Here is a 25,538-nt window from a genome sequence, read left to right on the forward strand (position 1 = left end):
GAAATGCCCTGCAGTGAGGTCCTTATTGCTGTTATATGCTGAAACAGAAAATAATAATAAGAAAGGTCTGTGGTTTATTTATTTATATTTTACATAACACGGTTATACTGGGACTGTAGGAAATTAACATCTTTCTCTTTAGCTGGCCGTACTGCTTGAATTAACGCAGTTCCTGCATCTCACTGTTTTGTGAAAGATTATTGTCAGATTGCACGAGCGTAAGCGGGGGCAGAATTTGGCCCGCTGCTTGTGTTGCACAGTATTTAATACAATTAATAAGCGGTGCTTTTCTGGTGTAACTGCTGGCAAAATTTAGCCCTATATAGAAACCAGCTCAGAATGCTTGTTTTACAGCAAAGCAATTTATTCACAGTTCTAAGCATCTCGCAGCCTTTTTTTAACTCATTGAATAATCCTTTTAGGTTCCCCATAAAGCAGGTGAAATGCTCCTGCTGCAGTCCTAAGGCAGAACACAGGCTGCATAAATAGCATCTAAATTACTAGGAATACAAAATACACATACAGTAATACATACCTACAAAGGCAAATCCATAGTGACAGGACTGCAGTGTGTGCTTATCAGCAGCAAAACATCTCGGGGAAAAAAAAAAAGTGCCTTTATACTGAAATTGTATATACATTTCTCTCTCTATTTAAACACTTAAATACTATTTTGTGCATGTTCTTAAACCCCGATGCAGGCTCCTTTTTAATGAGCCTGCCTGCTTAAACATTTATTAGCTTGGAGATGTATAGTTTTCATAAAGCTGGCTGAAGCTTTTTCCAGAATATCTTTGCAAAAAAAGCTTTTTTTTTGTGTACATGGCCTCAGTCCTTGCAACCTCCTAGAGAGTCTGTCAAGGCGCAACTTAAAAGCTCGTTCAGGCGACCATGACCCCCTGCTAGCAGATTGTCTGCCTAAAAGGTAAGGGAAAGCTAAAAAAGAAGTAGAAACTTAAAAGTAGCTTCTCAAAGGCTGCATAGATCTTTTTTTTGTTAAACCTAAAGTGTTTAAAAGCTTTAATATTGATGGCCTGTCAACTTTGTCCTGATTCTTTGGCTTTCAGTTAAAAGGTTTTTGTTGTTGTAGCTTATGCAGTTGCTCTGTTGCTATGGAAACGTGACATCAAAATGACGTTTCTCTGTTTAAAAGCTTTTAACTAAATTCCTGCCTGTCAGATGTAGGCCCCATTTTGTGCACTCAAGCTTCAAGCTGTTGCAAAAAGGTTTCATATGTTCTGTTGTCATTCAAATTCTTTATCCACATATGCATGTCTTGCACTACAAAAAACCTAAACTAAAAACTCAATCTATATTAAGTGTCCTCTTTTAAAACCCTTTTAGGTCAGTCAGCAATGGCTGCAGCAGAAATTCCCAGTTACATTGTCTCTTCTCAGACTGAGAAACACAGGAGGGCCAGAAACTGGACTGATGCAGAAATGAGAGGTTTAATGCTGGTTTGGGAAGAATTTTTTGATGAGCTGAAACAAACTAAAAGGAATGCCAAAGTTTATGAGAAAATGGCTAACAAACTCTTTGAAATGACTGGAGAAATTCGCCACGGAGAGGAAATAAAGATAAAAATTACAAATATGACATTCCAGTACAGGTAAGCTTCAGTTAATTCTTTTTATTTTAAGAGATTTTAGCAGGGACAACGCAGTGATTTTTGCCTTTCAGAAAGAAGTCTCCTAGAGGAAATCTGTCGATAAAAGATTAAAGATTGTTCATATCGCTTTTAAAATTCTCTCTTGCCAGTGCTGTTACGTCATTGTTAATTTTTCCCCCATTTCATGTCAAACTCCGGGACAAATTTGTTTCTTTATAATTAGCTAGTGTTGTTATGATGCAGAGGGATGGAAATGTATTTAGTGGGAGAAGAGATTTATTTTTTTTTCTCTTTGAGGGGACTGATTGTGTTAGCTTGGCAGCAGTTCCTTGCAGTGAAACTCCTGCAGTTTGAAGTGGCCAGTGAGAATCGGTATTGCAAGGCGAAGTTTAAAAAAAAAAAACAAACCAAACCCCAAAAACCAGAATAATGTTTTGGGGGGCTGAAGCTCCTAGATTTGGTCTCGTGCGTTGAAGGGTTACACTTCACGGGGCCAAGAATAATTGAATGTCTTATTACTGAGTGACACACATTGCTATAATTATAAGCAGCAGCAGCGAAAGAACTATTATATCTGCAGGGAGAGAATCAATGTGCACCGTCAATACTGCTCCAAAGGAGTCGGGGGGGAGGGCGGAGGTGTCTACAAGGGGATGATAAAGAACAGGCAGTGTCAGTCAGGAGGGGAAGTTGGCTTTAGAAAATGTGAGGCATTTGTGCATTTGTTGTTTGCAGGGGGAAAAATAATTAGAACTTAACAGAAATATTTGCATATCTCCCTGCCCCCCCCCCTTTTTTTTTTCAATTCTTATCTCTGTGAGGCACAAACTGCCTCATACTGGAAATCCTGAGTGGTGATTTTAGCTATGTGCTTGTAATGCAAGAAAATCAAATATGTGACTCTCTTATTTAATCTCTCCTCAAAGCTCATATTAATAATAAAAAAGGTTATTACAGCAGGCAACCATGTTAAAACTGCTCGCTTTTCTGTAAGACACCCTTACTGTATTTAATGCAGAGACTACTCATCAAATGGAAAACTAGGCAAAATCCTGTAAACCCCTTAACTTTGAATGTCCTTCTATATTTGTATGGTCCAGAAGCATAATCTTTAACATAATTTCCCATAATATTAAACTTGATGTTTTGTAGCAAATGCTAATGTCTCCAAAATGTTGTACTAACCCTGCTGTAATCCTTACAATTTTCTTTATCCAGACTGTAAATGAGAAAGCTGGAAGTAAGATAAATTTTTGCCCAGCATCACCCAGCAATTCACACTCGGATGCAGATTTAGAAGTCTCAGGAGTTGTTGGCTACCAGGCCTTTGCTTAGTCTGCTAAATCTGCAGTCCTCCCTGCTGAGAAATAACATCTTGTGGCACCGAGATTTTACAGGTGTCTAGCAACACTGCACGATGTTTAAGTGCCGTAATTGCCAAGTGGAATAGGTTATTTTTGTCAGCCTTTGTTCTAAATTTTCAGTGTTGTCATCAATCAGACTGTCCGGGTTTTTCTAATTAATGTTTTTACTTTAAAGTTGTATTGGGGGAAGGGAAGAAACAAAATCTCTCACATACATGCACTGTGTGTGTAGGGGGGGAAACGCAGCACTTTTTTTTTTTTTAATTCTTATGTTTCTGCGAACTTCTAAGATTGCTTCTGTTGCATGTTGTCATGCTGCTTTTCTATTTTGCAGTGCATTGCAGCTCCCTGCTTATTGATTAAGACGCTAATTCAGGAGAGTTGGAAAACTGCCTTGCACTGTCACGGTGCTGTTTCATTTTGTACTGTTGAATATGAAATGCATCTTTCTTATTGTTTGTTCTTATCCAAAGCACGCCTGTGTGCTTTGCTTTCAAGGCGAGGTGGTAGAGAGAACAGGGACAAACAAAAGCTATGACTTACAATATCTAGTTTTCTGGGTACTTTTTGTTCGTGTGTGAGGATGGGAAACGTTGCGATGGAACTGTACATGATGAGTTGCCACTGACTGCTGGCTTTGCTGTGAGGCAGCTGAGTTTTAACCCACGTTTTGGTACCTGGAGGACAGTTGAGGAAGATGCTTTTACCTTGGTGTATTTCTGTGCATCATCACTGCACTGTGGCATAAACTGAAAAAGAAGATCCTGAGAGTGGGAAAACGCTCTATTTTGAGATATATTTTGCAATGATTACATAGGGTCAGTAAGCGTGACATGGGAGAACATAGCACCAGCAGCAGGAATGAGGGAGGTGTTCTGCACCCCAGCGGTTATTTCTGCCCACCACTTCAGGACCTTTTACTTTTCTAGGCAACTGTTACAGCGTTGCAAAGACGCTATGGTCTGTAGCCTTGCTTTGAGAGTCAGAAATTTACCGGAACATTTAATCAGATAATAGTATTATTTAGCAATGTGCCACAATTTCATAAAAGAAAATAAAATTTCTGTCCTACAAATTGCTGCACATATATCTATGCATGCATGCATACGTATATTTTTTTCTATAAAACAAAAAGCAGTACTTGAATATTTCTACTAGTCCTTTTAACCAAGTTCAGTGTTAAAAGTGGCATGTCTTACCTTGGGACAACTCTTGAAACAGAAATCAAAGATCTGAAACATTGAAAGATCTAAAATAGAAAACCGTGAACATATTTATAATGGTGCTTTCCAGTCTGAGGATCCCATAGCATTTTAGGATGCAGTTCTGTAAATATTGTTTTGCTTATTTTGCTCAGTGAAAGCCATTACTCATTGTGCAGAAGGAGTCAAAGTCAGCCAAACATATACATAGGTAGGGGAGGAGTGTTTCTTAGCCAGTAATTATTGCAGTTGTTGGAGCTAATACAACTATGTGCATACTTACGGTGGCACGGAGCTCAGTACGGGCTAACAGCCCGGGTATTCACCCTGGTTCTGGGTACGTTTGGATCCTACACGGAATTTTCTGCTGCCAGATAAAGTTAGTTCGGGTGTAGTTCAGTGCACGTGAGCATCTGTCACAAAAGCAATTTTAGGGTGATCGTATCCCATTCCTCCATATCTGAGGTAAAAACATTATTAAAATGTTAAAATGCCATTATATAAATCTATTTAATGTCATTATTTCCTCCTTGAATTCTTGTGTTTATTTCTGACTGCCCTATATTTCAACAAGGTGACAAGAGAATGAGAAGATGTTTAGAAAACACAATTAGGCTGAGATGTGGAAAGCTTTCTTTATGAAGAGAAATGGAAAAGTTTGTGACTCGCTTGGAAAGAAGGCAAAGAAATATAAAGGCGTTCTAGAGATGCATAAAAAAATACAGCACTATTTTTCAGAATATAAAGTAGATATTTCTTTTGCCATAATACCAGAAGTTATTTATTGGAATTGCAAGGCAAGCAACATAAAACTAGTTAAAGTCATATAAATTTGTATTACACTGCATAATAAGCATGTGGAACTCATTACCACTGAAAACCGTTGACACCAAGAGAGTGGTAGGTTGTTTTATTATTATTATTTTTACTAAAGATTAGATTTATTAAATAAAAATACAGATATGGTTTGTCTTCAAATTGGATAGAGTTATAAAAGCCATATTGTGAAACCTCGGGATGTTACTAGCTGTTGATGGAAGAGTAAGCAAGCATCTTTATGGGTGAATGTCCCCCCAAAACATGTCCATCAAAATGCTTCCTGAAGTATTTAGCACTGACCTTTGTCAGAAGTGAGGCAGCGGGATGATGGGCTGATCTGGGAGCGGTTCCTGTGTTCCTCTGCGTTACTGTAGTCCAAGTGCATTTGGAGGAAGCTATTCAGGGAAAAATATACCATGACCTGAAGTAATTCTTATTGGAGTCTCAGTATATTAAAGGATCATTTCATCCACTGTGGAAATTGGCTGGGTGGAAAATTCTGCACAGCACCATAGGTGGAAGGAAGATTTTTTTGCAGGTGCATTTGAGTAAAATTCTGCTTTTAGGAATTGCAGTAGAATCTGAAGTATCTGCTGTGGATAGATCAGCCACCACGTTTTTAATGTTCAGTTTTAAAAACACCTGTGTGGTGAGCTGCATGAACCTCCCTATTTATCTGTCTTGGAAGGAGGAAGGGCTGTGTCAAGCCTGCTGGAATTCAAAGTTAAGCTTTCTGATATGCTGGTCATCAAAAGTTTTGCTGGATTAGCACGCCAGCTCTTGCAGTTTAGCATCACTTGGAATACGTGCTGAATTCTTTCTATTATGTAGGCTACTTAGGGCATTCAGCACATATAAACCTATAATTAGTCTTTCTAGAAGAGAGCACTGTCCTGTCACCGCTAATATGCTGATCTTAATGTGTAACAGTGCGCTGTATTTGTTGTTATTCCACTGACGTAATACACACTGGCTTATAAAAAGGAAGCAGGGTTTGTTAAGCTTGCACAGTGGTCCACAGTTTTGACTGATTCCTTCTGATGTTTAAAAATAAGAACGTGTGAATGCAAATTTATTATTTTCAAAAACATCACCCTCCCCAAAGCCTAGGAAACAGGATGCAGCTGTTGTTTTTTGATTTGAATCGCAGTCAATTAATGTTAATGATTGGTAAATTTGAATCAGTCTCATGATTTGAATAGAAGATCAGTTTAATTTTTTTATTTTCATGTGTACATGATCGCAATTAAACATTGTTGCTTGTGTAATCCGTTGCTATACTCTATGACATTAAGCAACTGGAATATTTGACCTTTGCTACAGCAAATGATAAAATATAAGTGCAGCCAAATTACTGCAGAAAGTTAAATTTGAATATTTTACCAGCTTTCTCTTTAATTTCAATAATTTATAGCAGATGCACAACTTAGTACTGTACTTTCATACATCTTTCTTTTTCTCACCATTGATTGGTTCATGAACAGTTGCTATTTTTTATTTATTTTGAAAGCTTTTCTCAGAAACCCCTGGAGATGGATCTTGTGTCTGTTCCTTAAGGCAAGTAGTAATATCAAATAGTGTAATAATAATAAAAAACCAATAGTGTTTTGAGTAAAAAGTAAAAAAGAAAAAAAGGGGCAAGTTATAGATTGCTTGCTTTTTATTGACTAAATAATGATGATTTTAAAAAAACTCTCTAGAACATAATATTGTAATAATTTTATTTTAGAAGGTGGATTAATAGGCACAGAGAATAAAGTCTGAAGAAAGGTCAACAGCAGCACAAATTACTCAACTGGTGTCTCAGTCCATTCAGTGGAGCATTTTGGCAGTAGGGTCTCAAAGCCCCATTAATTTATTCACTTCTCTGCAATAAGACAAGCAACCACCTTTCAGATTAACTGAGTTGACAGTGTTTTTCATACTTCAGCTATTTGTCCACTGGAAACTCGACTTTGATCCCTGAGTTTTTGGAGAAGAGTTCTCAGTTGCCTCTGCTCTCAGCTGGATTTTAATAGAGCCTCATGAAACAGCAACAGGTCTAGATAAACTCAGCGTGCATTTATTTTGCAAGCTCTGCTGACTTTCTCACTTACCTCTATTTCTTACCCATTTTTTCTGCTTGGCTTGCTCACTCAGGCAGTGATTTGCCCAATTTCGAAGTGTTGAATGTTTGGCTCATCTTCCTCTCTCATTTCTGGACTATTGCATGCCAGCCTTACTATTGTCCCGTTTCTTTTTAACTTCTTCATTTTTTCATTAAAACAAACAAACAAACCAAAACCACAGAGAAACAAAACAAACAAAAAAACCAGCTTTACATTTTGGATGCAACTATGACCTGCTGTGATGAGTTACAGTAATGACTGACTTTGAGCAGTAAATTCATCTTTGCTTTAGACGTCAGTTCTGTCAGGGTTATGCTTACCTTGATGCAGGCAAAACCTCTCAGCTGTCTCACTAGGTTTTCTGGACTACAACTGGCAGTTGTAGAAAAAAATATTTAAAAATCAGCGAATCCTGAAACTTGATATTAATATTACCAAGTTAGCTATTTGGTTTGTTTTTACCAGAAAGCTAAACCGTCACCGCTATTCCAGTGACTGTTCTCCCTGTTTGCCTCCACCTGCAGCGTTCCTACTTCTTTTCCAAAAGGCTGACGCTCCTTTCCCCCTTATCTTCTCATCTCCCCATCTATTTCATCCTTTTTTCTTTATGTATGAGCCAGACCCCATACAGGTAGATGGTTGCTGCTGGTGCTGCTTTTAAGCTAACGAAGTTCTCTTGCCTACCTCCTGGTAGTGATCCCTTTTTTTTAGCCCAGGGCTACGGTAAGCGATCAGAAGTGGAAGAATTAGTATCCATTCAATGCATTCAGAGCCAGAGAAATACTTGGTTTTATATAGCTGCAACCCTACAGCTGTGTGGGCAGATAATAAACTACAGCTCTTCCTTCAAAATCATGATAGTTTTATCAAAAATGGAGTCCGGGTACACAGCTGGGCTCAAACATAAAAACCAAGGTACTGACCTACTCAGGCAAAATACCTACTCCTGAAAACTTTTGCTAAGCAGTAAATGAATAAACATGGCAGATGTGGGCCTGCTGGTGAATGGGGTGGGTGATTTAGTGACAGCAGATGCAAGCAATAAGGGTGAGGATACTCAGTGCCTTCTTTATCTCAGTCTTCACTGCGCAGGTGTCTCAGGCTGGTGTGCCTGGAGCAGGGTTAGGGGAAATAGCAGTAGTGGAAAAGGATTGAGTCGGGGATCACCTCTGAAAGTTTGAACAGTGGGGGAGGTTCCTGGTGACTGAAGAAAGGCCGCTGTTGAACCCATCTTCAGAAAGGGCAAGAAGAGGAATTAAAAGTTGATCAGCTTCCCTTCAACTCCTGGGAAGATCATGGAGCAAGCCATCTTGGAAGCAATTTCCAGTCACGTGAAGGAGAAAGTGGTGACTGGAGATAGCCGGAATGGATTTACTAAGAGTGAATCATATCTGACCGACCTGCTTGCTTTCTGTGATTAAATGACTATATCTGTGGATGGGTGTAGAACAATGGATGTTTTCTATCTTGACAGTAGAAAGCCTTTTGACACGGTCTCCAAGAATATCCTTGTATCCAAGTTGGGATGTTACACTCCAAATGGACGGACTACCAGCTGGGTGAAAAACTGGCTGGATCACTGGGCTCAAAGGGTAGTGGTTAATGGCTTGTACTCTGCCTAGAGGCTTATTCCAAGTGGAGGGCGCAGGGGTTTATACTGGGACATGCCCTGTTTAATATCAACAACCCAAAGGAGGAGATGGTGGCATGCTTGCTCACTATTTTGCAGATGACGCCAAACTGGGAGGAGTGCAGTCTGCACATGTGAGGACAGGGCTGCTATTCAGAGGGACCTAGACAGGCTGGAGGAACGGGCTGACAGAGACCTCATGAAATTCAACAAGGACAAATGCAAAGTCTTGCCCCTGGGATGGTCAAATCCCCTGCACTGATACATATTGGGGACGGACTGGCTGGGCAGCAGCTCTGTTGATGAGGATTTTGGGGTCCTGGTTAATGCTAGGCTAAACATAAGTCTGCCCCCAGAGCAGAGTCGGCAGAATACCAGCTCTCAGCTTTTCCCGTCCTTTTTGGCACAATGTTTTGCAGTCCTCAAAGCTCAAACCATGGCTGGTGAAGTCTTAATGCAGCTGCTGGACTTCGCACTGGCATGGCTGAGATGTGCTCACACGTGGCTTTTTGCTGTCTCGCCCGTGGGGATGACCGACCGTGGTGAATGCATTGCAATGAGCAGCTGAGGATGGTAATGTTTTAAACCCCATTGCTTGGATATATTTGGGGTTTCAACATGGGCAAACAAATGTGGAATGTAGACTTAGCTAGTAGCTTATAGTGGTTTAATTGATATTTCATTCAAATAGCCTAAACAATTGAACTAAAAATAATCAATATCAAGTGATGGTTGCTGTTGGCCCTGTATTTAGCTATTTTGTACCTGTGCTTGATGGATGTGCATGTATTTGTAGGTTGTGCTAGATATTCTCTGACTATGAAATCGCAGCAGCAGGTTGTGAAACATGTATGAAATTAAAATTTTGAATGCATAGAGGGCATAAAAATACGGAAGGCTTTGCTATGCAGGACTATGATGTGCATTTCTAAAAAGCTGGAAAAGCTCATCAGACCTTGCAAGAATGAGAAAATAAAGAAGAATCCTTAAATGGCTTTAAAATCTAAGCAAATCTTTCTGCCTTCTTTCCTCGCTGGTGGATTTCCCCTTACCCTAGGCTGAGAGCTGTTTAAAAGGAAGAACTTCAAGTTCTCACTTTTAAGTTTGGCACCATTTTTATTGTGTTTACATGTTATTTAATTCTATCCTTTGCAGGACCGGTGTGGGCAGGATGGATTCTGAGGAGGAAAAACCTGAAAGGCTTCAAGAAAAGGGGGTGGGCCAGGTGTCCAGGAAGAGTTTTTATCCTTTTTTCTGCAAATGGAAGCCTCTTGCTAGCTGGGAGAATCAGATTTGGTTCAGCTTTTTGTTCATTTGAATGAAATCTGGTTTATGAAAATGGAGTATTTGTCATTGGTCTTGCCTTTCCTGTTGTGTTCTCTTGCTGCATTTTGACTTAGAGTAACAAGATCCCAACTGGGAAAGGCAAATGAAAAGAAAGTTTGGGACTCTAGCTGGGCACTGGAGTTTCTTTGAGGTGTACAATTCATCTGTACACCTCGGTTTTATATTTCTCAGTAAGAGTAAATAAAATAACAATGGGTACCGAGTGGGATAGCAGTGAACTTTGTGTTAGGACTGAATAATAGATCTCATGATAAGATGCATGTGAAAGATAAAGTCATGGCTGATAGTCCTTTCACTGTAATGTTTTTGTGCATGCTGCTTATAATGCATTTTAACTGGTTTTGTTGGATTTTTTGTAAATTAATGAAATTCTATACTTCTTCCTACACTGATCTTTGTTCTGTAACAGATGAACAGACATCTACATCTCATGGCTGTTACTAGGATGTTTACCTAGGCAATTCAGAGCTTTTAGGCAATATTAGGAAAAGGATATGAATTGTATTTATAGCCACTTGTATTCATCATGGAAAATAAATATTCATTCTTCAAAGCATGAAAGGACAGTGCTGCCCACAGTTTGGTAAAGGCATGCAACTTCTAATCATGGGTCAAAACTAGGAAAAGAAACTGAAAGGCTTCATTGGAGATTAAAAGAAAAAAGTGTCTAATTTTCTTCTCATTAAAAGCATTCAGTTTGACTCCTAAATGTGACCAGAACAAATGTTTAGAGGTAGAAGATCTATATAAAAAGTACTTTTACAGGAAAACAAACTTTAATGCTGTATGCCTTTTCTTACAGGAAATTAAAATGCATGACTGACAGTGAAACTGTTGCACCTGACTGGCCTTACTACAAAACCATTGATAGGATCTTATCCAAAGTGACAGACCACAGCGATGTGAAAATGCATGAAAATCAGCAACCAGGTCCTTCTACATCACAGACGGAGGCCTCGCAGTCTCCATCAGCTAAGTCTACACCTCTGTATTTGCCATATAACCAGTTTACATATGAAGGAAGGGAAGAGTGCTTTGAAGATGAACATTCAGAGAGCTCGTCAAGCTTACTTTCTTACAAGCTGAGGTAGCATCTCTTTTTCCCCTTCTCTTGTATTTCACAGAACAAACCGGATCTGCTATGTAAAGGGGACACCCTAGCACATTTTTCTCTAGCAGCTGTCGTCTCTTTTCTGTAAATCACAAATGAGATCTGTTCCCCCATTTCAGCCATTTTGCTGAATTAGGGCATTTTCTTTATTCCTTTATGAGAGACTGGAAGGGAGTAGGAGGACTGGACAAAAAGTCATATAATACTGCCAAAACTCAGCATGCATGTCACTGCTCACATGAGGTAGAGTGTTTGTAATAGGAGTACAGGCATGTTCAAGAGAGTCCTGCCGTGCAATCAGAGATATAACATACTGCTTAGATGATTTTTGGCTTGCTCTAGTGTTGCTTTTAGTATGAGTATGAAATTTCTCTGGCTTCAGCTATTATTAAAATGGTGAAAAGATGCAAACTAAATATTTCCGTGGACACTGAAATGTCCACACATGCAGTTTGAAAGTACATTGCAACATTTTAAATACAAGTGGGAATGTCACTTTTTCAAAGTGAATGCTAGTTTGAGAATGCAAACGTATTTCCTTTTTTGGTAAGATTGGAGTTCTCTGGAAGGCAGCGTTTTAGCAAAAGGCAGGGTTGTACACTTGATACAAATTTTAGACTTTACTGGTCTCATTTTTCATCCAGAGTGGTGTGAAATAAGAGTTGATTACAGTTTTCTGGCAGGAAAAATAGTTGATCCTAGAGATCCTTATCGTGAGTCTTTGAGGCTTTAACTATAACAGTAAAATTATCTGTCAGTCATGCAACTGAGAAGGTGTTGAGCTGGAAGAAGAACCAACCTAACAAGTTCGGATTATTGTTTCCAGGCCTACTCTTGGATGAATAAAACTAGGGTAAATTCATTCAACTATTCAAGCAAATAGCCCTTGAATAGCTGATTATTTAAAAAAAAAAATTTTTTTTGGCAACTGAATATATATTAGGGTGTATAATTCTTGAACTGTAGCAACCTTTTTGTTCACAAGCAACAATTTTTTTCATCATAGTTCATTGTAAGTAGTTGATATCCCTGATACACAGTCTCTCTTGATTTTAGGATCTGCAGACTCCAAGACCACGTTTCTGATGCAATAACTTTTTTCCTAATTCATAGTTTGATTTCCAATAATATTATTTAATATTTAATTTGAAGGTCACTTTTCCACAAACATGAGGTATAGTTTATTCACTAGACTATTTGATAACATCAGACTTTTTGAAAATGCCAGATGTTAAGTTTCTTCAGCTGAGGGACAACTCCAGGACAACACAGATTTTGTACCGTAGGTGACTGGTAGGGGAAGACAGAGGTCACCACACCAGGTTTCATTACAGAGTGTAGACAAATCATCACAGAAGTCAAGCTAATCAACCACAAATGCATATCTATTGTGCTTACAGTTTGCACGTTGACTCCCACTCTCATGTAGAAGCTTTCATTTACAGCTAAACTGGACTTAAGCCACTCTAACTGAATTATTTCTATAGTAATAAGATCTGGAAAATTCAGGCTGTAATGCGTTTTAGCCAGCTTCAGGTTCAGTGTTTTTTTTTACTTTGTCCAAGGTAATTAGCCAACCCGTTTTCGTAAAAAATATTTTAACTTTGCTTGGCCAATTTAGAAACTGCAGATAATTTAAATCTAGCCTTTAATGGCACAGGCTGGCTTTCAACTGGCTGCAAGTCCGTATGGCAGGTAATGACGCTTTGTCCTTGCAGTAGCTCAGGCTGCAGTGCTGCTGTTGCCTGCTAAGGACGGCTGTGCAACAGGGTTTGGGAGCTGGAGGGAAGGGCAGGTCAGCTGTCAGTGTGGTAGGACCTCCATAATACGTTGCTCCCTAACTTACGAATGCAGCCATGCTCTCACAGCCTCTAGTATAAAATAATTTCGTGCAATATAATATTGTGCATGTCATTTAACAGCAAGATATGTACATATTCACAAGTTAAAATACAATTCTGCTGTGTTTAAAAAAAGAAAATGTTGAGCGGTAGATACCACTTGAGAGATTAGTATAACATTTCAGGTGAGCATCATGATCAGATTAAAAATTAGAAGGTGCTTGTGGTATTAATGGGGCATGTATCTGGAAGAAGGAAAAGTGGTATTATGATAGACACAGGGGGTTTTGAAAAGCTTGTACAGCTTTGGCCTGTTTAGTTTAGCCTGATGTAGTAGGCGACTCTCTTCTGAGAGGTGTGGAGGCACCCATTTGCTGACCGGACGCACTCTCTAGAGAGGTGTGCTGCTTGCCAGGGACTCGCATCAGGGATGTCACCAAGAGGCTACCAAGCCTCGTACAGTCCACTGACTATTATCTGCTGCTGCTGTTTCACGTGGGCACCAGTGACACAGCCAGGAGCAGTCTGAGGACTATCAAGAAGGACTACAGAGCCCTGGGAGCAGCGGTAAGGGACTCAGGAGCGCAGGTAGTTTTTTCATCAATCCTGCAGGTCAAAGGGAAGGGGTTTGAAAGGGCCAGTCGAATCTGGCGAGTCAACAAATGGTTACGGGACTGGTGCCACAGCCAGGGGTTCAGCTGCTTAGACCATGGGACTCGCTTTGAGAAACCTGGTCTTCTGGGGGCTGATGGGGTCCATCTGTCAGAGAAGGGGAAGAGCATCTTCGGTCATAGGCTTGCCAAGCTGGTGAAGAGGGCTTTAAACTAAAGTTGCCAGGGGAGGGGAACCTCAATCCATCTGACTCCTACCAGTTTGATGCCAGGGCATCAGATGCCCAGAGCCTGGAGAAGGAACACGGATCAGCAGGAGAGCACCTGAAGAGCAGCACAAAGGAACTCCAGCCAGTAAGACAGCTTCACCGGAGGCCCAACTTAAATACCTCTGTGCAAACGCACGTAGCATGGGGAATAAACAAGAGGAGTTAGAGACAGGTGCATGCCTTCAGGGCTATGACCTTATTGGCAACACAGAGACCTGGTGGGATGGCTCCTGTGATTGGAGTGTTGGGATGGAGGGATTCAGGCTCTTTAGGAAGGACAGGCAGGGGAGACGAGGAGAGGGTGTCGCCCTCTATGTCAATGACCAGCTGAAGTGCATGGAGCTCTGCCTGGGGATGGATGAGAAGCCGACCAAAAGCGTATGGGTCAGGATTAAAGGGAAGGCAGGGACAGGTGACATTACGGTGGGGGTCTGCTACAGGCCACCTGACCAGGAAGACCAAGCGGATGAGGCCCTCTATAGACAGATAGGAGCAGTCTCACGCTCACAAGCCCTGGTCCTCATGGGGGACGTCAACCACCCCGACATCTGTTGGAGGGACAACACAGCAGGGCATAAGCAATCTGGGAGGTTCCTGGAATGTGTTGATGATAACTTCCTTCTCCAAGTGGTAGAGGAGCCAACGAGGAGAGGTGCTACCTCTCTCACCTTGTTCTCACCAACAGGGAGGGGCTGGTGGGGAATGTGAAGCTCAAGGGCAGCCTGGGCTGCAGTGACCATGAAATGGTGGAGTTCAAGATCCTGAGGGCACCGAGGAGGGTGCACAGCAAGCTCGCTCCCCTGGAGTTCAGGAGAGCAGACTTTGGCCTCTTCAGGGATCTGCTTGGCGGAGTGCCATGGGACAAAGCCCTGGGGGGAAGAGGGGCCCAAGAAAGCTGGGTAATATTCAAGGATCACCTCCTCCAAGCTCAGGAGCGATGCATCCCAACAAAGAGGAAGTCAGGCAAGAACGCCAGGAGGCCTGCATGGATGAACAAAGAGCTCCTGGACAAACTCAAACACAGAAAGGAAGCCTACAGAGGGTGGAGGCAAGGACAGGTAGCCTGGGAGGAATACAGAGCAATTGTCCGAGCAGCCAAGGATCAGGTTAGGAAAGCTAAAGCCCTGAGAGAATTAAATCTGGCCAGGGACGTCAAGGGCAACAAGAAAAGATTCTATAGCTACGTTGGGGATAAAAGGAAGACAAGGGAAAATGTGGGCCCTCTCTGGAACGAAACGGGAGACCTGGTTACCTGGGATATGGAGAAGGCGGAGGTGCTCAAGGACTTTTTTGCCTCAGTCTTCACCGGCAAGTGCTCAAGCCTCACTGCCCAAGCTGCAGAAAGCAAAGGTGGGGACTGGGAGAATGAAGAGCCGCCCACTGTGGGAAAACATCAGGTTCGAGACTAAAGCACCTGAAGGTGCACAAGTCCATGGGACCTGATGAGATCCATCTGTGGGTCCTGAAGGAACTGGTGGGTGAAGTTGCTAAGCCACTATCCATCATATTTGGGAAGTCGTGGCAGTCCGGTGAAGTTCCCACTGACTGGAAAAGGGGAAACATAACCCCCATTTTTAAAAAGGGAAAAAAGGAAGAGCTGGGGAACTACAGGCCAGTCAGTCTCGCGTCTGTGCCTGGGAAGATCATGGAACAGATCCTCCTGGAAGCCATGCTAAGGCACATGGAGGACAGGGAGGTGATTCGAGACAGCCAGCATGGCTTCACCAAGGGCAAGTCCTGCCTGACCAACCTAGTGGCCTTCTATGATGGAGTGACTACATCAGTGGACATGGGAAGGACTACATATGTCATCTATCTGGACCTCTGTAAGGCCTTTGACACAGTCCCCCACAACATCCTTCTCTCTAAACTGGAGAGGTATGGATTTGATGGGTGGACTGTCTGGTGGGTGAGGAATTGGTTAGATGGTCGCATCCAGAGGGTCGTGGTCAACGGTTCAATGTCCACATGGAGATTGGTGACAAGTGGCATCCCGCAGGGGTCCGTATTGGGACTGGTACTGTTTAATATCTTCATCAATGACCTAGACAGTGGGATCGAGCACACCCTCAGCAAGTTTGCAGATGACACCAAGCTGAGTGGTGTGGTCGACACGCCAGAGGGACAGGATGCCATCCAGAGGGACCTGGATGCCATCCAGAGGGACCTGGACAAGCTAGAGAAGTGGGCCTGTGTGAACATCATGAGGTTCAACAAGGCCAAGTGCAAGGTCCTGCACCTGGGTCAGGGCAACCCCCGGTATCAATATAGGCTGGAGGATGAAGGGATTGAGAGCAGCCCTGCCGAGAAGGACTTGGGGGGACTGGTGGATGAAAAGCTGGACATGAGCCAGCAATGTGCGCTCGCAGCCCAGAAGGCCAGTCGTATCCTGGGCTGCATCAAAAGAAGCGTGGCCAGCAGGTCGAGGGAGGTGATTCTGCCCCTCTACTCTGCTCTGGTGAGACCCCACCTGCAGTACTGCGTCGAGCTCTGGAGTCCTCAGCACAGGAAAGATGTGGACCTGTTGGAGCGGGTCCAGAAGAGGCCCACGAAAATGATCAGGGGGATGGAACACCTCTCCTATGAAGAAAGGCTGAGAGAGTTGGGTTTGTTCAGCCTAGAGAAGAGAAGGCTCCGGGGAGACCTTATTGCAGCCTATCAGTACTTAAAGGGGGCTTATAAGAAAGATGGGGACAGACTTTTTAGCAGGGCCTGTTGCGACAGGACAAGGGGGAATGGCTTGAAACTAAAGGGGGGTAGATTGAGACTAGATAGAAGGAAGAAATTTTTTATGCTGAGGGTGGTGAAGCACTGGCACAGGTTGCCCAGAGAGGTGGTGGATGCCCCCTCCCTGGAAACATTCCAGGTCAGGTTGGACGGGGCTCTGAGCAACCTGATCTAGTTGAAGATGTCCCTGCCCATGGCAGGGGGGTTGGACTAGATGACCTTTAGAGGTCCCTTCCAACCCAAACCATTCTGTGATTCTATGAATAAGAGAAGAGTAGGGAGCCCTTCTTTGACCAGAAGGAAATTCAGTGCTTGCTAATGATATCAGATGGTTTAAAATCACTTAGAGCTGCCATGGTAAGACAAAGAAGATAATTCTTTTAGAGTTACTAATGAAAAATGATGAACTGAGAAGCAGTTTTCAGCTTAAGCAATTAGTGTGTCATCCTGCATTTGAAAAACACTTTGCAATAGACAACAAGAGAGAAAAGAATTAGCATTAAAAATTTGGGTCCATCTTGGCTTTTTTGTAAATGCCCTTGCCTCTAAACGGTACACAGTTAAACTAACAGATTCAACAAAGGAACTAAAGACAATACTGGGATTTGAAATTAAAAGAACGTTTCAGGTCCTCAATTTCCCTCTCAATTTTTGTACTTTATGGCTATGCAAAACAATTATTTTAAAACATATTTTGAAAAATATATGCACATATCTATATGCAAAATATAGATGCATTTTACAGCTGTATATTTTACAACTGTATATTCCTTATTTTTCTGTGAAGCAGACTATATACAGATCAGTCAAGTGTGCAAAGTAAGCTTATGCTATGGGATTTTTTTCTTCAGTAATAAAAATCATGATGTTATGGCAACAATGGATAGTGAAAAAAAATCTCAAACAGTAACTTTTTTTAAGTCAACTTTTAAACTTCTGAAAACTTTACTGTTATTCCCTTAAACTCTCAAACACAGCTTTTGAGTGTCAGCTTTGTATTTTCCACAGTATTGTTGAACATAGCACAAGGCTACTTGGCTATATAAATTACAACTTAAAGTTACTGAATTTCATGTTTAGCTGTCATGATAGAGAAAAACGGCAAGATTTATACTTCAATCAGTACATACATACTAAGCTAAAAACCTTCTGTACCAAATGATTTAATCTACATTTAAAAATTATAAAATATAATTAATTATAATTAATTATATTATGATAATTAATATAAAATATTTGAAACTGGGTTTCTCTGCATTTTATTTGAAATTCTTTGGATTTGGGACCTTTTTACAAACCCCAAATTTTGCTAGTTAGTGATATACAATTAACTTGGGATAAAATTTAATTTTTATTTTGTTGCAATTTGCTGATGAGAAAAACATTTGGAATGCCTATTTCCCTTTAATGGGGCACCTGGTATTTGTTTAGTATTGTTCTAACACTGCTTTTGGGCTTCAACAAATCTTGTATTATACTGCAATGTCCATAAAACATCTGACAATAATAAAATTACTCTATTATGGTCAGATAATATAATGCAATGTGGTGAAGTCTTGTACTGCAGCTTAAACTTTTAAAATCAAAATTCCTGACGCCACTATAAATGACTTTTTATCTAATTGAAAACACTGTTTTTTCACCCTATGGGCTAATTTATAGTCTTTATTTTCATTGTTAAAATAATGACAGAACATAATTATACAGACCCTGAATGTCGTTCAGACTTCATCTGTTCTGCCATTTCTATTGTACTGAAAATGGGGGTGAAAGAGTTACTTTCATGGATTAATAGACCATAATAAAACCCCCATATCATCTAGTCTGACTTCCAGTTAAATACCATCCATGTATTTGAATTCACTTATTCTGGTGTGGAGCCCAGAAATGTTACGGAGGGGGTTCTGTGACATGCTTCCCTTCAGCAGAGGACTACTGCACTCAAGAGCCACATGTCTCTGTTGTCCTCCACTTCTTTGTTCCTATGATTCATTTGACTCTTGGAATTTTTTACTAGATATCCAGCCTAGATCTGATATATTCAGAAGATGGAGAGTTCACTCTTCCCTACAGGGATCTGTTCCAGTGATTAATCCCTTACTTAAACCAGTGTCTTGTTTCTAATGTGAATATAGTGAATTAAACTTTCAGATGTTACTTCTATTTATCTTTCTTTTCACTATATTGGAGACCCTTTCAGTATTTTTCACTTTTTGCCTCAAGGTAGTTGTGTACCATGATCATACCTTCTTTGGTATTCTTCAGTTTTTAAATGTAGATTAAATAATTTGGTACAGAAGGTTTACACATGGAGAAAGAGTAAGAATTGGTAACATGAATTAACCAAGTTATGAATTGTTTAACAGAAGTGCATTAAAACTTGGTGAGGATGCTAATTCAGGAAATAACAGTTTTGGCAAAGCCTTTAATCTTTCTAAAATTATGCCATGGGTATTTAAAATCTGAATGGGCAGCATCTACAAAGGAGTTTGGGCTTTAGGCTATGTGCATTAGGTAGTGCATCTTAACTCATTATGCAGACTTGTTATCATAGCAAGATGCTTTGCCCAGCCTCCAAGCCATTTTTGTGGTTCTTTTCTACACTTTACTTCAAGGATGAGCCTCATTAATTCCTGAATGCATTTGGCTGTATTTGAATGAGCCTAGTTTACCAGAAGATCCAGGCTGCCTGATTCTCAGTCCTCAAACTCTGAAGATCTTTGTGCCATCTCTAATATTAATATTATTTATTTCCAGATCATTGTTAATTATTTTCCATAAAGATGTGGCTTACGGAGGTCTACTCAGATTTGTACGTAGCTAAACAAGCACAACCAAACCAGAAACAGCTGTTAGTAGTTGAAAGCCATAAATTCCAGAAACCAATGGTACTGGAGGCCCATTTGCCATGAAGTAGTCAGGAAGGAAGAATTGTTTATGGTTTTGTGGAGGTAACACATTTTGGTAGACAGATTACTGTTTGTATTCAACTCCTGTTTCATTAGTTATTCACACATATCCCTGAAATGAGCCTTATTGGGTGAGTGTAGGCAATCAATCAAGGAACTTTTAATTGAATGAAATTGATGAATTGGTGAATTAAATTGATCTTAGGTGGACAGCAAATGCGTTTGAGACTTGCCTAATTATACCTGGAGGTTTTGCTTTGTTCCCCCTGGTCCCCAGTACATACTGTCATTTCTGCTTGGCCTCCTAGATGAGACGGAACGTTTTCTTTCCCTTGGTTTGTTTCCCCCACTAGAGCATAGTGTGGAAGTAGCTTTGCAAGGTTCTGCTTGGAACATGGTCCCAGTGCCAGAGCTCTTCCACACTTCGTTTGTGTGGTCAGGGGAATACCAGTGCCACTTCTCTTGGAGGATCCCTGTCGTAGACACTGGAGGCCCAAGAATATCAGCAGATTGTATTTGAGGTCCTGGATTTCCTGCACCCCTCTTTCCTCCAGATTTCAAAATCTACCTTCAGAGACTAGGCTTGGCAAAGAGTGGAGATGCTGCTTTGGCAGAGGCTGTGGATGCTGTCAGGATCTTTTGCACCCCTATTGTCACAGAGGTGTTGGCTGCACAGGAATGCAACATGGAGAATCAGCAACAGGAACCGATTGGTGTTTGCTACAGCAGACATTGATCATTTCTCATGCTCATGCCTATAGCTTGCCAAACTAGACATACTCCTAGCTGAAACTATCTGAGGATACTGATGCTGGTGGGTTACTCAGTGCTGAACCCATATTCCCATCCCTGCTTCCCTCTTGACTTTCTGTTATAAAAAGTTACTGACACTGGAGAGGTCTCTCTGGCGTGCTACTTAGGAGACCTAGAACTTCTCAAGAAAGATGGCTCAGTATCAGAGGAAACACTTCAGTATTCAAATAACTCCTTCAGGCATCACTGGATGTTTTATATTGTTTCATGTTGCCGAGGGTTCTTTACTCATAAATTAGATTCTTTATATCCTTCTTTTGTAGGCCCCTTCTCAAGAGCTCTTCTTCAAGAGCTATTCTGCAAGAAGAGAGGATTGTAAATTCCAAGTCCTTACTATGGACTTGTGAGTGATCATAAAACCCTCTCATTGATAGTCACTACGGCTGGAGAGAAAAGGAGATTGGAAACACCACCAAAGCTAGGGGTGTCTGAAATAAGTATTTCTTTTCAATCAAGGCTGTCTAATTACCAAGTCTTGTTTGTTAATTGTAAACAAACATAGAGAGTACTTAGGAGACTTTGAAGAATCCTTGTGCCCTGGCTTTTGGGGGGACTTCTCTGTGCTGAAACCCAATTTTGAGTAAGCACTTGTCAGTGGGTACTTTCTCAGTTATTAGCAGACTGCAGATACTGCTGACACAGTTCCCCAGGTAGCTGCCATCATGACCAGACGTTTTGCCTCTCTTTCCTCTCTGGAGCTGCGCAAGACAGTTATTGTCTTGGACATACGGTTATATGTCTTACAGGATTTTGATGGACCACATTTGTTTAACTGAAGAACAGATAAAATCCTGTACAGACTCTAGGACAACACCTCAAAGACTTTTTTTTCTTCTCTTAAAAAGAAGGCTTTAGATCTTTCAATCCAAATCACTCCATCTCCTTTTTTCATGGTTTTTTTTTGGTCCTGATTGAAATTAAAAACCAAATGGCAGCCACAGTTGCCAAGAAAGTCACGCAATACTCAGTGCAGCTCAGTACCACTGACATGCCTCAGATTTTCTCTCATTCCTTATTAAGGACCATTCTCACCAGGGCTTACTTTGACAAGAGGCAAGCCCTCTTGTGGCTTTAGGAGCCAGTTCTTACTTGTTTCAGACAAGAGGTCTTACCATAGCTACATTCTAGTACTGTATAGGGAAGAGGATAGAGATCCGTCGAGTTTTCAATAATTAAATCCTCTGTAAAGACAAGTTTAAATTCAAAAGGTGACTTCGGCTAAAATAATACATCATTTCAGAAAGTTCCTTGCTCTGTCTCTCAGAAAGCATACATTCTTTGTGAATGTGAGTGCAGTGATGGGAACCTTGGAATAACAGATTCAGTGTTGTCCTTGGACTGCTGTAGACCTTTTCTACTTGCTTGACCTCTTTGAGAGCCACATTTCAAATCATTCTGGCCCTTAGAGTTAATGGGGGCAAACAGAATTTGCTGCCAGCCAAGACCCATTCTCACAGGATTGGCTGTGATTATCTCAGTGATCAGCTGCGAGCTTGACCCACAGTTTGAGCAGAGCAGCATGTATTTATTCTATGCGCATTTATTTGATATCCAAAATCAAATATGATATATAGAATCTGCAAAGGTGAGTTCATTTTGTATACCTTCCAAAGTTTTGTTTAGCATAAAGATGACTTCTCTTTTCCCTTAGCATCATTGTAGCAGTGTAATGGTAATAAAGCCCTTTGAATTGTACAAGTAACTTTAAATTCTTGGGTAATCTGAAAGCTAGTGGTCTTTGTTCACCATGTTAGTGTACATTTATAATGGAAGATTGTTGTTCTTTCTTACCTGTGCACAGCGGGACAGCACATTTAAATGACTAAACAGTACTCAGTTTCCCTCAAGACCAATTCTACATTTTTTCCTCTAAGATTTTAATAGCATTTAATTTAATCCACTTGTTTCTCTTCATAGATCTCACCCTTTTGGGGTCATTGCACTCTTAAATGTCAAGGGGCTTGTGTCTTTTTGTTATATTTGCATTAAGTCTTTCAGATGCTTAGGATTGTTTATTTCTCTTGCTGAGAGACCTGAATGTCACAGTCACTGTTGCACAAAGCCTGTCAAGTAGGGTAAGAACATGAATGAAATTATGATACAAATCTGCCACAGCTGAGTGACCTCCCCTTCTTCACATTAATAAAAGCACATTCCTCAAGAGTTCAAGTTACCTTTATTCAAGGATGTCTTGAAATCTGCAAGGTGTTGACATGACATACTACTCACAACTGTGCTACCTCGTTATTGCATTTCACCCAGAAAGGATACTGCGTTTGGCAGAACACGACTGAGATTGCTGTTTGTGTGAAGGGACTTCAAGACCCATCATCAGATAACTTTGATGTTGGGGACTTCAGTCCAGAGTTACAAAAAGTGTGAATGAACACGTGGACTGTCACGTTAAGTTAGAAAAGAAGTTACCCAGCTGTAACTGGAGGTTTTTAAGATGTGTAGTTCACTTGCACATTTGCCTTCTACTTGCCTTTCTTCCTCCTTCACATTTCAGCATGCGTCTTTCTCAGATTACAGGTTAAGAGGAACAGATCTGTGTGTGTGTTCTAACTTGTATGCCGTGCAGGCTGGTTTTGAATTCATGTGTTGCACTGTCACCCCAAGTTAGGACGGCCATGTGAACTCCACACCTTGAGAGCACTGTCTTCATTGCTAGGTTTACCTCTTTCTTCTAAAACAGAAACTCAGCATGATGCAGCGTAGAGGAAATTCTTAAAATATTACCCCAATTGCACATGGCAGTTCTACAGATTTCAGATGAGGACGTACAATTTGATACATGCTTGTCTGACTTTTATACCCTGAGTGAGCTTAGAGACGTTCTGCTAGAGGAACATCAACATGACTGCATAGACAGCCTTAGGATTTGGCAATCTGGTGTTATCCAAAGGCTACAAATAGTCTTTCTGAATTTTGGAAGAACTTTTTTTTTAATCCAAATAGCACTTAATTACTATATTGAATATAGAGTCTTCCCTTTATATTATAGTGAAAACAAAACTATAGGCAGAGGGTTATAGTGTGCTTGAAATGTCCGTTAAAATGTGAGGAGTTTGAAGGGAAGTATGGTTTGTTTTGTTAGCTATCCTACTTGATAAAACTTGTCATTAACCTAAATATGAGGAGAAGGTAGCCATAGTATCCTGTGTTTGTGACAAATACATTTAATTAAAAAAAAAAAAAATCTTAAAGTGCAACTGGCAAATGCCTCTCAAAGCAAATATAAAATGTGACCTGTAAGGAAAGAGGGACTCTTGTAAGCTGTATCCTGCTAAACTTTTATGTTGTTTATAATGTTTTGTGACGGAATATATAAGTAAGTGGTCAGTGCAACTGCTGTGTCTCCGTGCAAGGGCAAATACTGAGACCAGTATGCTGTAGTGGGATCAGCCTTACTGATATGATGCTTTAAAAAACGAGCTGTAACTTACCACCACACATAACAGTGCAGCGCTTTCTCCCGATGGGATGCTTATTGCAGCTTTAGAATTGGAGTTTTAATGGCCAGATGAGCAAAATGTCTCTCCCAACACAGTTTATAAATTCAATATGTAAGAAATGTCAAGATTAAAAGAAAAAAAAAAGTCTGGTATTCTGCAGGGAAAATTCTCATTAAAAACGAGATTTAAAAACTTTTTTTTTTTACAGTCTGTAGCACTGTGCAATAATACAGTAAATACTTACGCTTTGGCATGAACTTGAGAGGGAGTTTATTGGAGAACACAGAGGGGTTTAAAAATAGGACTAGGTTGTAGCTTGGCCAAGAATGTAGTATAGAATTTTAGGTTCTAACATAGTTTTCTTTAATAAATATGAGTTTAATTGTTAACAAATATTCACATTTCAGAGCTGAAGAAAGACCAGTTAAGAAAAGAAAAATGCAAAGCTGCAGCTTCCAAAAGAAGAAGCTAAAATTAATGGAGGCCATGTTGGAAGAACAAAAGAAGTTGAGTAGAGCTATGGAAGAAACCTGTAGAGAAGTGCGCAGGATTCTGGATCAGCAAAACATCATTCAAGTTCAAAGCTTACAGTTACAGGAGAGAATGATGAATCTACTGGAGAAAATGATCTCCAAATCTAATGTGTAGTTTCCTTTGTGAATGCCTCTGAGATTACTATTGATATTATAGATATCCCTTTATTGCACACCGTATGTGTGTCTGTTGCCCTGTTCCCAGGTTTTCCATGGAAATTAAAACCTTAGTGTAATCTTAGTTAAGCGAAGAGAACTGATAATGCAGGGTGAGAGCTATCCAGTATGATAAAATTAGTGCAATATATGCCTAAGTTGACTTATTTTTATACGGAAGGGTTAAGAGATGAATAGCTCTGGGAACTTCAGTACTATTTATGCCTAGGTCAGGTATTGTTTTACAAACAGTGGTGGTGTATATTGCTTTGCATCAAGGACTATAGCTTGACCTGTTGTAGGAGAACGAAATAGTGCATTTCTAAACATGGTAATTGCATCTTGACTTTGCTGATGATTAAACCCTGTTTTGAAACATACGTTGTGATTGTACAAGTGACCTATGGTTCTTGTGAAGAGCTAGTTTGGACCATGAGATACGTCATTTTAAACTCCATGCCTGATATGAATAGTACTCTAAAGTATTAGGGTAAAAATAGTCTATTCAAATACACTTTTGATATAAAAAGAAAACCCCCAAACCACCTTACTATATACTGAATACTAAAATGTATAGAAGATACTTGAAGTTGCTTTTGATATTAAATGTTTAATTTTTTTCATTAACTGGAATCTGTTGACTTAATGAACAACCAGCAATGAAAACTATCATTTATTCTCTATCATAAAAGAAAAATACTGTACTGTGTGTATATACATATATATATAATCTATCAAATGAAATAAAGAAAAAGAAGAAACTTATTTATTATTGCTGGGCAGATAGTATGCTTTGGAACAGTGAAAAATACTGGGAGACATAACCACGGTCAAAGGTTTTTAATTCTTAATTGCAGCATAAAGATCTCCTATACTGATGCCCAAAATGTAGAGATGGAAGTCATGAAGAATATTCGACACCTCTGCAGTAATATTTGCTGGTGGCACAACTTCGGTATGCAATTAGATGTTTTAAGGGGTGGTCTGTAAGGCAGATCAACATTGATACACCGCAAGAGGGAGCTGGAGGCATA

At 40.4% G+C, this 25,538-nt stretch overlaps 1 protein-coding gene across 1 annotated transcript; it reads left to right on the top strand.

Moving 5' to 3' along the window:
- Positions 1-1,201: 1,201 nt before the first annotated feature.
- Positions 1,202-25,219, top strand: MSANTD1 (Myb/SANT DNA binding domain containing 1). The gene is made up of 4 exons (XM_076337570.1): positions 1,202-1,226; positions 1,345-1,609; positions 10,882-11,166; positions 24,223-25,219. Exons 2-4 carry the CDS (start codon positions 1,356-1,358, stop codon positions 24,461-24,463), a joined length of 780 nt encoding a protein of 259 aa, XP_076193685.1. The 5' UTR covers positions 1,202-1,226; positions 1,345-1,355; the 3' UTR covers positions 24,464-25,219.
- The last annotated feature ends 319 nt before the right edge of the window (positions 25,220-25,538 follow it).

Source organism: Aptenodytes patagonicus, chromosome 4 (genome assembly GCF_965638725.1).
Source record: "Aptenodytes patagonicus chromosome 4, bAptPat1.pri.cur, whole genome shotgun sequence".
NCBI lineage: Eukaryota > Metazoa > Chordata > Aves > Sphenisciformes > Spheniscidae > Aptenodytes > Aptenodytes patagonicus.